The sequence below is a fragment of the Micromys minutus genome (assembly GCF_963924665.1).
Source record: "Micromys minutus genome assembly, chromosome: 2".
Taxonomy (NCBI): domain Eukaryota; kingdom Metazoa; phylum Chordata; class Mammalia; order Rodentia; family Muridae; genus Micromys; species Micromys minutus.
This window is the reverse complement of record NC_137971.1, coordinates 50323986-50336970: the sequence shown is the minus strand read 5'-3', so window position 1 is coordinate 50336970 and position 12985 is coordinate 50323986. Positions and strand designations below refer to the sequence as shown.

The following is a 12985-nucleotide window of genomic DNA, read 5'->3' as shown; positions in this document are numbered from 1 at the left end:
CTGTATCTTTATTAGGTATATTTTTCTGTTCAGACCTAATCAGTTTTTGAGGGATCTATGTAGTGAATTGGAAACAGTTTTTAAAATGTAGTCAGCCTTCTTGTTTTAAATGATTTATCTTGGATTTAAATGACTCTAAAAGTTTCATCTTCTGAAGAATTGGTTCCCCCCATTTGTTGCTTTTGCCAGGTAAATAAAAACTTGAAGTAGGGGGGAACACACTGGAGAGTTACTTGGACAAAGCAGTTTCTGGATGGTTGATTTGAGGATTCTTCTTTGTTCTTGGCTATATCAAGTTTCTTTTCTCCTGTTTCCTCCAACATGGTCCTTTTTCTTCTTAAAATTCTTTTCATCTTGTATTAGGGTTCTTTCCATCTTCATCTCTTTGTATGCTCACCCCATCTCTCTCCTCCCTCTCCCTCTCTGTCTCTTACCTTATTTTCCTTGCCAGTGTAAAATGAACACCTTTCTTCTACCACACTACTGTTTTGACTAGAACTGACATGACTCTAAATGACTATAAACTAAAGCCAATGAAGTTAAATTTAGAAACACAACAAAGAGTCCCTTCTTTAATTTTCTCAGATATTTTATCATAGCATGGGAAGAAGGCTAATGTACATTTAATATGAAAACATGGTAGGTACATGATAACAGAAATAGTCAAGAAGGATCTCTTTCAATGTACTATGTTTCTTCAAATCACTTATTTGAATAATAACAGGTGTTTGGTATATAAAAACTTATTGTGTCGATTTCAATGTGATTCATGCTTTGTATTTTATTTATGTTTATTAAAAGTTAGCTAATGTAAATAAATAATCCTGAGTAATCGTACTGAGAAATTTGTCACCATATTTTGAATAACATTTCAATAGCTATTTTTTTAATCAGATGTTAATTCCAGGTATTTCTTAAAACCTTGTGACTTTAATAATGGAATCGGCCTTCTTTCCTTGTCTTGAATCTTTCCACCTAGAACACACACAACAAAAAACATAAACATGGAAATAAAATCTGGTAAAAATGTAGATAAAAGGAGGAAGGCCCTATGTTCTTCAGAGAATGCTACCCTTTCCCCAATCACCTTTTCTTTTTTGAAAAATTGAAAAACATTTCCACCCGGAGGTGACTTCAGGACACAGAGCAAAGCCTGGCCCACCTGCCACCCGGAACAGCGGCTAGTAGAGGCTGAGCAACTGGTGAGTGGGAGACCTAGGCTGCTGGGGAGCAGAGGGATCTCTGCTGAGTGCACACGGAAAGTGCACCCCCTGCCTTGACCTGCCCTGTCCTGCCCGATCCAGTGACTGGAAACAGATCTTAGAAACTTCTGTTCCTACCCGGAGGCGAATTCAGGATGCAGAGCAGAGCCTGGCCCATCTGCCACCCAAAAAGGCGGTAAGTAGAGGCTGAGCAACTAGTGGGTGGGAGACCTGAGCTGCCAGGGAGCAGAGAGATCTCTGCGTAGTGCACAGGAAAAGTGCACCCCCTGCCTTGCCCTGCCCCACCCTGTCTGATCCAGTGACCAGGAACAGAACTTTAGAAATTCTGCTCCCACCCGGTGACTCTGAGGCATAGAACAGGGCTCGACCCATCTGCCACCTGGACCAGTGGAAATCCAGGGACACAGACCAGATACAAGGAAAAGGCAAGAACATATCACTGACAACAAAATGGCAAGAGGAAAGCGAAAGAGTATATCCCAAAGAAACCAAGACAACCTGGCAATACCAGAACCCAGCTCTCCCAAAACAGTAAACATCGGAATACCAAACACTCCAGAAAAGGAAGGCAAAGACCTGAAATCATACCTCAAGACACTGATAGAGATACTAAAACAAGAACGGGAGGAAAAGCAAAAAGATACATAAGCTTTTAAAGAGGAAATAAGAAAAACAATCAAAGAACTCAAAGAACTAAAGGAAAACAGAACCAAAGAGATGAAGGAATGGAAGAGGGAATTTAAAACAGAAATTGACACAATAAAGAAAACACAAGAAGAGATAACACTAGAAGTAGAACACCTAAAAAAGAAATCAGGAATCACAGAAGTAAGCATTTCCAATAAATTACAAGAGATGGAAGAGAGAATCTCGGGGGCAGAAGATAACATTGTAAGCATAGAAAAAACAGCCAGAGAAAATGCAAAAAACAAAAGATCCTAACCCAAAATGTCCAGGAAATCCAGGACACAATGAGAAGACCGAACCTAAGGATAATAGGAATAGAAGAGGGAGAAGAGTATCAACTAAGAGGCACAGTAAATATCTTCAACAAAACCATAGAAGAAAACTTCCCTACCCTCAAGAATGAGATGAACACGAGCATAAAAGAAGCCTTGAGAACTCCAAATAGGTTGGACCAGAAAAGAAATACCTCCCGACACATAATAGTAAAAACATCAAGTGCCCAAAGCAAAGAAAGAATACTAAAAGCAGTAAGGGAAAAAGGTCAGGTAACATATAAAGGCAGGCCAATCAGACTCACACCCGATTTCTCAACAGAGACTATGAAAGCTAGAAGAGCCTGGACAGACATCATGCACACCCTAAGAGAACACAAGTGCCAGCCCAAGCTGCTATACCCAGCAAAACTATCAATCACCATTGATGGAGAGATGAAGATATTTCAAGACAAATCAAAATTTACACAATATCTGACCACAAACCCAGCACTACAACGAATTATAGGTGGAAAACCCAATACAATGAGGGAAAATACAGCCTAGTAAAAACAAGAAAACTCCTAAACAAGAAAACTAAATGAAGAAAAAGACACAGACACAACTCAACCCAAAAAAGCAATAATGGCAGGAAACAGAAACAACTATTCCTTGATATCTATTAACATAAATGGACTCAACTCCCCAATAAAGAGACAGAGACAATCAGACTGGATACATAAACAAAATCCAGCCTTTTGCTGCATACAAGAAACTCATCTCAGAGACAAAGAAAGACACTATCTAAGAGTTAAAGGGTGGGAAAAAAACTTCCAAGCAAACAGCTCTAAGAAGCAAGCTGGAGTGGCTATTCTAATATCGAATAAAGTAAATTTCCAACCAAAAGATATCAAAAAAGATAAGGCAGGACACATTTTACTCATTACCGGGGAAATCTGTCAGGAGAAACTCTCAATCCTTAACATATATGCTCCAAATAAAAAAGCACACACATTCATAAAAGAACTCCTACTAAAGCTCAAAAAAATATATTTTACCTTACACAATAATAGTGGGAGACTTTAATATCCCACTCTCACCAATGGACAGATCATGGAAACAGAAACTGAACAAGGACACTGCAAAACTAGCAGAGACTTTGAACCAACTAGATTTAATAGATATATTCAGAACATATTATCCTAAAGTAAAAGAATACACCTTCTTCTCACCACCCCATGGCACCTTCTCGAAAATTGACCACATAATTGGACACAGAACAAGCCTCAATCGATATAAGAAGATTGAAATGCTCCCATGCATCCTCTCAGATCACCATGGTCTGCGGCTGGTCTTTCACAACAACAAAGACAACAAAAAGCCCACATACACATGGAAACTAAACAACGCTCTGTTAAAGGATAGCAGGGTCAAAGAAGAAATAAAAAAAGGAATTAAGGATTTTCTAGAATTCAATGAAAACGAAAACACAATATACCTAAACCTATGGGATGCAATGAAAGCAGTATTGAGAGGAAAACTCATAGCCCTAAGTGCTTCCAAAAAGAAACTGGACAGAGCTTACATCAGCAACCTGACAGCACAGCTATAAGCCCTAGAACAGAAGGAAGCAGATATACCCAAAGCAGAAATAGACCAAATAGAATCAAAAAAGAACCATTGAAAAAATCAACAAAACCAAGAGTTGGTTCTTTGAGAAAATCAACAAGATTGATAAACCCCTAGCCAGACTAACTAGAGGGCAAAGAGAGAGTATCCAAATTAACAAAATCAGAAATGAAAGTGGGGACATAACAACTGAAACTGAGGAAATTCAAGAAATCATCAGATCCTACTACAAAAACTTATACTCCACAAAATTGGAAAATCTGGAGGAAATGGATGAATTCCTAGACAGATACAAGATCCCAAAGTTAAACAAGGACCAAGTAAACCATTTAAATAACCCTATAACACCTAAAGGAATAGAAGAAGTCATCAAAAGTCTCCCAACCAAAAAAAGCCCAGGTCCAGACGGGTTCAGTGCAGAATTTTACCAGACATTTATTGGGGATATAACACCAATACTCTCCAAACTATTCCAAAAGATAGAATCAGATGGAATACTACCTAAATCATTTTTTGAGGCTACAATAACCCTCGTACCTAAACCACAAGAAGACCCTACAAGGAAAGAGAAATTCAGACCAATCTCACTTATGAACATTGATGCAAAAATACTCAACAAAATCCTTGCAAACCGAATCCAAGAACACATTAAAACGATCATTCATCATGACCAAGTAGGCTTCATCCCTGGGATGCAGCGATGGTTTAATATAAGGAAATCCATCAATGTAATCCACCATATAAATAAACTCAAAGATCAAAATCACATGGTCATCTCATTAGATACTGAGAAAGCATTTGACAAAATCCAACACCCCTTCATGTTAAAAGTCCTGGAAAGAACAGGAATCCAAGGTGCATACCTAAACATAATAAAAGCAATATACAGCAAACCAACAGCCAACATCAAACTTAATGGCGAGACACTTGAAGCAATCCCACTAAAATCAGGGACTGGACAAGGCTGCAAACTCTCCCCCTACCTATTCAACATAGTACTGGAAGTCCTGGCCAGAGCAATTAGACAGCAAAAGGAGATCAAGGAAATACAAATCGAAAAGGAAGAGATAAAAACATCACTCTTTGCCGATGACATGATACTGTACTTGAGTGACCCCAAAAATTCCACCAGAGAACTCCTACAGCTGATAAACAAGTTCAGCAAAGTGGCTGGATAAAAAATTAAGTCAAACAAATCAGTAGCCTTCCTATACTCAAAGGACAAACATGTGGAGTAAGAAATTAGGGAAAAGGTACCCTTCACAATCGTCACAAAAACTATGAAATACCTTGGTGTGACTCTAACTAAGCAAGTGAAGGACCTGTATGACAAGAACTTCAAACCTCTAAAGAAAGAAATTGAGGAGGATCTCAGAAAATGGAAAGATCTCCCATGCTCATGGATTGGAAAGATCAACATCTTAAAAATGGCCATCCTACCAAAAGCAATCTACAGATTCAATGCAATCCCCATCAATATTTCAACCCAGTTCTTTAAGGAATTGGAAAGATCAATGTGCAATTTCATATGGAATAACAAAAGACCTAGAATAGCAAAATTTATCCTCAAAAAAAAAAAAAAAAAAAAAAACTATCTGTGGGAATCACTATTCCTGACCTCAAGCTATATTACAAGGCAATTGTGTTGAAAACTGCATGATACTGGTACAGAAATAGGCATGTGGATCAATGGAATAAAATAGAAGATCCAGAAATGAGCCCTCATGTATATGGTCACCTGATTTTTGAAAAAGGATTAGTAAACATTCAATGAAAAAAGGACAGCCTATTCAACAAATGGTGCTGGTCCAACTGGCACTCAGCATGCAAAAGAATGAAAATAGACCCTTTCTTATCTCCTTGTACAAAGCTTAAGTGTAAGTGGATCAAAGATCTCCACATTTAACCAGATACACTGAAATTATTAGATGAGAAAGTAGGGAAAACCTTAGAACACAGGCACAGGAGAAAATTTCCTGAACAAAACACCAATGGCTCAAGCTCTAAGGTCAAAGATTAATAAATGGGACTTAATGAGATTGCAAAGTTTCTGTAAGGCTAAGGACATTGTCAAGAAAACAAAGAGGCAACCAACAGAATGGGAAAAGATCTTTACCAACACCACATCAGATAGAGGCCTAATATCCAAGGTATACAAGGAACTCAAAAAGCTAGACACCAGGGAATCAAATAACCCTATTAAAAATGGGGTACAGAGCTAAACAATACTTTCTCAGTTGAGGAACACCGAATGGCCGAGAAACATCTGAGGAAGTGCTCAACATCCTTAGCCATCAGGGAAATGCAAATCAAAACAACCCTGAGATTCCACCTCACACCAGTCAGATTGGCCAAGATCCAAAACTCAGATGACAGCAGATGCTGGCGAGGCTGTGGAGAAAGAGGAACACTTCTCCACTGTTGGTGGGGTTACAAGCTAATACAACCACTCTGGAAATCTGTCTGGCGATACCTCAGAAAATTGGATATAGTACTACCTGAAGACCCAGCTATTCCAGTTCTGGGCATATACCCCAGAGACACTTTAATACACAACAAAGATATATGCACCACAATGTTCATAGCAGCTCTATTTATAATAGCCAGAAGCTGGAAAGAACCTAGATGTCCTTCAGAAGATGAATGGATACAAAAATTGTGGTACATTTACACAATGGAATACTACTCAGCCACCAGAATCAATGACTTAACCAAATTCTTAAGAAAATGGCTGCATCTAGAGAATATCATCCTGAGTGAGATAACCCAGTCACAAAAGAACAGACATAATATGCAGTCACTGATATTGGGATGCTAACTCCAGAGGCTTGCACTTCCCCAGAAACAACTCACAGACTGTATGAAGTCCAAGAAATAAAGAAAACAAAAATAATATATTTAGAAAACAAGAAGACTTTGACTATTTTCATGTTGCGTTTTGTTTTGCATGTACTTTACGCTCATTGTAACTATTAGGTTTTCAATGCATACTGTCAAGCCCTTGAAAAAATCAAGTACTGACTAAAAAATATATTCACAGCATTTTATGTAAAAATTATTTTATTATCCGCAAAAACAGTACTGACAAAATGTATAATTTTAAGCAAAAAATGTTTAAAATCTGTACATTTATCTTTGTTTTTAAAATAAAGTCATTTAAAAAAATTGAACAACGTTATGTTAAAAAACAAAGATAAATGTACAGATTTTAAGCAATTTTGCATAAAAGTATATAAATACATTTTAGTCAGTACTTGATTTTTTTAAAGTTTCAATAGTATGTTTTACAATCTTACTAGTTACAATGAGCATAAAGTACATGTAAAACAAGATGTAACATAGAAATAGTCAGTTTTCTTGGTGTGTAAAGATTAACCATAATGGTTTTTAAATTTCATTTTTCTGTTTTGGCCTTTGTTTTTTCTTGAACTTCATATACTCTGTGAGTTTTTTCTGGGGTGTTCAGAGCTTTCTGGGGTTAGTATACAATTATCAGAGACTGTATATTATGTCTGTTCTTTTGTGACAGGGTTATCTCACTCAGGATGATATTTTCTAGATTCATCCATTTTCTTAAGAATTTTGTAAAGTCATTGTTTCAGATAGCTGAGTACTACTCCATTGTGTAAATATACCACAATTTTTGTATCCATTCATCTACTGAAGGACATCTGGGTTCTTTCCAGCTTCTGGCTATTATAAATAGGGCTGCTATGAACACTGTGGTGCATGTGCCTTTGTTTTAGGTTGGAGCTTCTCTGGGGTATATGCCCAGAAGTGGAATAACTGGGTCTTCAGGTAGGACTACGTCCAATTTTCTGAGGAATCACCAGACTAATTTCCAGAGTAGTTTACAACCCCACCAACAGTGGAGAAGTGTTCCTTTTTCTCCACATCTTCGCCAGCATCTGCTGTCATCTTAATTTTTGATCTTAGGCATTCTGGTTGGTGTGAGGTGGAATCTCAGGCTTGTTTTGATTTGCATTTCCCTGATGGCTAATGATGTCCAGCACTTCCTTAGACGCTTCTCACCCAGTCAATATTCCTCAATTGAGAACTCTTTGCTTAGCTCTGTATTCCATTGTTTAATAGGGTTGTTTGATTCTCTGGTGTCTAACTTCTTAAGGTCTTTGTATACCTTGGATATTAGGTCTCTATCAGATGTGGGGTTGGTAGAGATCTTTTCCCAATCTGTTGGCTGCTGTTTTGTTTTCTTGACAGTGTCCTTAGCCTTACAGAAACTTTGCAATCTCATTAAGTTCCATTTGTCGATATTTGACCTTAGAGCACAAGCCATTGGTGTTCTGTTTAGGAAATTTTCTCCTGTACTTATGTGTTCTAAGGTTTTCTCTCCTTTCTCTTCTAATAGTTTCAGTGTACCTGGTTTAATGTAGAGATCTTTGACCCACTTGCACTTGAACTTTGTACAAGGAGATAAGAAAGGGTCTATATTCATTCTTCTACATGCTGAGTGCCAGTTGGACAAACACCATTTGTTGAAGAGGCTGTCCTTTTTCCATTGAATGTTTACAGCTCCTTTGTCATAAATCAAGTGACCATATAGGTGAGGTCCCCTTTCTGGATCTTCTATTCTATTTCATTGATCCACATGCCTATCTCTGTACCAGTATCATGCAGTTTTTAGCACAACTGCCTTGTAATGTAACTTGAGGCCAGGGATGGTGATTCCCACAGATGTTTTCTTGTTGTCACCCATCACCTTTGCAACAAGAACTACTTCCAGAGTACTTAAGTAAATTTTGTAAAATAAATTTTTTGGTAAGTTTTGTGAGTCATTTTTTGCACTTTGGATTAGACAGTGAGTTTTGGAAGAAAGCATGTAAAGTACACTGAAAATGTTAAAGTTGACTGCATTCATTTCCTTCTTATAATCCCTTTATTGACCCCTTTCTATTCTACCATGACGATTTTCATTTCTAGATAAACCAAGATTATCAAAATGTCATATAAAATAGAAGAGTGCTTTCATTAGATCTATAGTTATTAATAGCAGGTTATTTAGTCTTATATATTATTACTCCTGAATCATTCTGTGACCATTAATCAAACATATAGATACTGTCAGTCTCAGACAGTTTATTAGCACTAAATGACCTGAGAAATAACTGTGTCTGAAGTATAAAATGATATTTATATCTGTGTAGGCTTGTGTGATTGTGGTATAATACAAGGTTTTATACATACATACACGTATATGTGTGTGTGTGTGTGTGTGTGTCTGTATACATCATAGATGCATATTGATATATTAATGTATATATTGATATTGGTAGAGATATAGATAGATTAGGTATGTCAGAGAAATGAGAATACCATTAAGTGTGTCCTAGCACAGCTTTTACATAGGTAGACTTTGTGACATAGTGAGTTTCTAGGAGCATCTGATTCCACAGTATCTGAATCCATAGAAAAGATATTAACAAATGTCTCCATTCAAAAATTGTGACCAAAATTTAATTCAAATGGCAGCATATTTAGTATTGTCTCTTCCCATTCAAATTAGTGACCAGTATTAAATAAACCCAATTTATCTTGTCCTTTGTTGCTGCTTTGCCTCCCTCCACACAATCCATTAGCAAACAAATCCCCTAAAGATCAGGGAGAGGTTTTACTCACTCATTTCCCACATCATGGGTGGACTCCAGAAGAGGCTGATTCTTGGTTTCAGGAAGGAAAAACACAATAAAGGCAGAGAGGATAGAACAACTTCCATAGATAATCCAGGGCAAGGAGTCAGAGTATGCCACTAGCATCATAATTAAGGGAGCCAGGAAATATCCAGTATTGCCAGTCATTCCAATGATACCTAAAGCTGTGGCCCTTGGACAAGGAATTCAATGCACAAAAAAATCTGGTAAAGATATAAATTTGAAACTTGTGTCTTGGGATTATACATTAATTCTGGGAGTCAGAAAACAGTGCAATAAAATTTAAGAATGTTTATAACTTATTCTTAATTCTCAAATTTGTTTTAATTTGCAATAGTTTTGATCAAATTCAGACTATAAGACACTTTCTTATTCAACATAATGAAGCAGAAATAGTAATACTGTATGTTTTATCTTATATATAAATTCTATATTTTAGCTTTATATGTGTGTAGATTGTCCTGAAGCTGATTGTATTTTAATGTTAATTTCACTTCTCCAAGAAGGGCTGGCTAGTCATGTGACTCCAACTAAACCTTTTCATTTTAATTAGTAAAATAAAGGAAATCCAGTGACTAGGCCAGGCAAGGGAAGTAGAGAGGGCTGAGAGCTCTGAGGAGGTCAGAGGACAGAGGTTAGAGATTGTGGCAATGTGGAGCTTCCCAATGAACCCCTGGACCCAGGTGGGATTTTTTGGTGTTAAAAAACTATGAACATTAAGGATTTTACAATTTTACCAATTACATTGTATGCAAATTCAAGGACCTATATCTTTACATCCCACACCTCAATAAATTAGAGTATGAGACCATTCATTTAGAAAGTATAAAAAATTATGTAGAAATAATAAGATTACTAGATAGAATAATAAAAATGAATATGGTTTGAAAATATAATTCATACCTGCATGAAATTGTTTAAATTAATATAATTAAGATAAAGAAATTTAGAGCATGAAGTTTGCAGTGGAACATACCTTATTAGTAGCTATAAATATTTACATGAGATTCTAATTAGCAGTCCCAACACAATGTGAAATTTCAGTATATTAAAGCTATAACCATTAGCATTATGGTTAATTGATTAGATAACCACCCAGACTTTTTTTTAAGTTATATAGAATAAACTGAGAAGTCTATTCTATGACTGACTTAAATTTTTGTACCTTAATGAGGTTGGGAGTAGCTCATTTGCATATAAACGATGACTTGCAGTACATAGAAAAGAAAGTGTTCCTCCCAATGTCACCATACTGATACGCACAGTCTGCATTTCTGGAGAGGAAGTTCAAGGAGAGTCATTAGTTAAGCTTACCTGAACTAATTTGTACTTCACAAGTCCAAAACAGAAATAGAAAGGCAAGTAAGACAATGAGAGAGAAAAAATTATACTAGTGCTAGTGTTCAAGGGCTGCAAAATTCATCACCATAGAACTAAAAAAGTAAGAAATAAAAGCACATTTCAATCCTATATTTGGCAAAGCTAGTTGACCACATGGGTATCCCTACTCAGTACATATATTCATTTAATTTAGTGAACTCAGTCATGAGAATTTTAATGGCCAATCCAAGTTTACACCATGTATATTTTAACATGGCTAAAACTATTTTCTTGATAAACAATTTGAACTGGTATAACTTTATAATGACATATACAGTTGGCCAGATATTTGTATCATCTTGGGGTAGAATTATAATGCATAAACTATACATGGCAAGAAAAAAATGTCATGACCAAAAATGAATAATCTCTAGTGGATATAATTACCTTTAGCTGTAATAAATATTCATTACTGAATTTTGAATGCTTTTTCATCCAGCACCATATGTGGAGGATGTGCCCTACACATCCAGCATGGTCACCAGTAACTGTTTGATTAATGCTCTGCTCTGTTAAGGTAGGGAATGATAAATTCCAAGGAAATGCTGGAACATAAAATTTTTGCTTACCCTGTATTCTTTTCTCACCTTCAGGCACAAATATGGCAATTAGAATGAAGATTCCTCTCAAGCACAGCATAACCTGTTGGCCTACTCTACGGCCTATGTGATTTAGTACAAATTGTCCTATAAAACTGACTGGTATGGCCACTGCACCAAGGAGAAACTGCAGCAGGATAATATTAGGAGTCAGGTATTGGAGGTGAATGAACAGGCCAAAACCTGTCATTATCAATAGAAGTCTGTAGTGAAGAAAAAAGAAAATCATATGACAAGGTTTACAATTTATGTTAAATAGATAATATTCTTAGACAAAACATCAAGTTTTAATGATCTCAATATGAAGATATCTTGTTTTTTGATTATTTACTTATAGGGGATAATTTTATACCTACTATAAATTAATTGTGTGGTGAGAAAGCATATAATCACTCTTGAAGTTTGGAAAGTGTTTATGGGTTTGTGTTATACTTGGTGGATCCCAACAGTACTTAGAATTTTTTTCATTATGTTGACCTGTGTGAAGGTTACATTTTTATGTCTATATCTGTTTATGACTTGAATATATTTATTTAATTAGTATCAAATTTTTCATCATCTTTGAAATGGAACCATCATCTTTGAAATGGAGTGACAACATCTAAGTTTACACCATGATAAGCATTGTCAGCATCAGTCTGTGATTGTGAACCTGATAGAGATGTGGATGCACACACTACTCATAATAGAGCTGTATTGCTATATGCAAAACGTTTGACTACTTCTAGCCACAGAAATTGTTATATCATTACTCAAATCCGTCAGTAAGGAGATATGACTCTGCACTGTTTTAATAGGTACCTTGTGACCCTACCTCAGACAGGACAGTAGGCATATCCGCTTGCGTAGGATGGGCGTATGGAACAAGTCCCTGAAAGAAGGTTTTGTCTTTGCTGCCTCAAGTTCCTTCTTCATACTTGTTCTCACAAACTTTGAAAATAAAACCAACAGTCTGTTTAGTTGTCACAAGATGATGAAAACTCTGGGTTTTAGGAAAAAGACGAAGAGAGTAGGGGGATATGCTCCATGGAGGTACAGGGAGGCAAGGGTTAAGGGGGACACCTCTAGGAGGACCCATGTTGGGAATCCCTTTCTTCTGAGAGATCACATGATGGTATAGTACAGAATAGAGTTGATTCAGGGCATGGAGAAGGGAGTTAAGTGGTAAGTAGAGGCAGAAAGATAGAAGAGGTGTAGAGAAGCAGAGGCTAGCCATGAGCACATGGAGAGAGAGAGGGAAATGGGGAGAATGGGGACAAGGGGTAGCAAGAGCAGGAGAGCAAGGAACAGGAACACAAGAGGGAAAGAAAGAGAGAGGGGTGGAAGGGGGCAAGCAGCCCCCTTTATAGTGTCAGGAAACTGGGGCAGAGCATACCTCCCTGTTTCAGGTAACTCTGGGGTGGGATATACCTGGCTGTTGCCAGGTAACTGTGGGATGGGGTTTTATAGAGTCCCAACACTGGGGCATTCTGGACACTTTTAAGAGACCAGATCAATAATTATTGCTTCTATATACCAAAATTATAAATACCAAAGACACATTTAGA

The 12985-nt window shown here is 36.9% G+C and overlaps 1 protein-coding gene across 1 annotated transcript in view; it reads right to left on the bottom strand.

The window, feature by feature from the left end:
* Positions 1–914: 914 nt before the first annotated feature.
* LOC308417587 (solute carrier family 22 member 27-like) overlaps positions 915–12985 on the bottom strand; it is a gene marked incomplete at both ends in the record, with an annotated part of 40827 nt that continues 28756 nt past the window's right edge. The window contains 5 exons of the mRNA XM_080912953.1: positions 915–975; positions 9428–9631; positions 10625–10733; positions 11409–11641; positions 12253–12368. Of these exons, the coding sequence (XP_080769079.1) occupies positions 915–975; positions 9428–9631; positions 10625–10733; positions 11409–11641; positions 12253–12368 (723 nt within the window). The remainder of the gene's footprint in view (positions 976–9427; positions 9632–10624; positions 10734–11408; positions 11642–12252; positions 12369–12985) is intronic.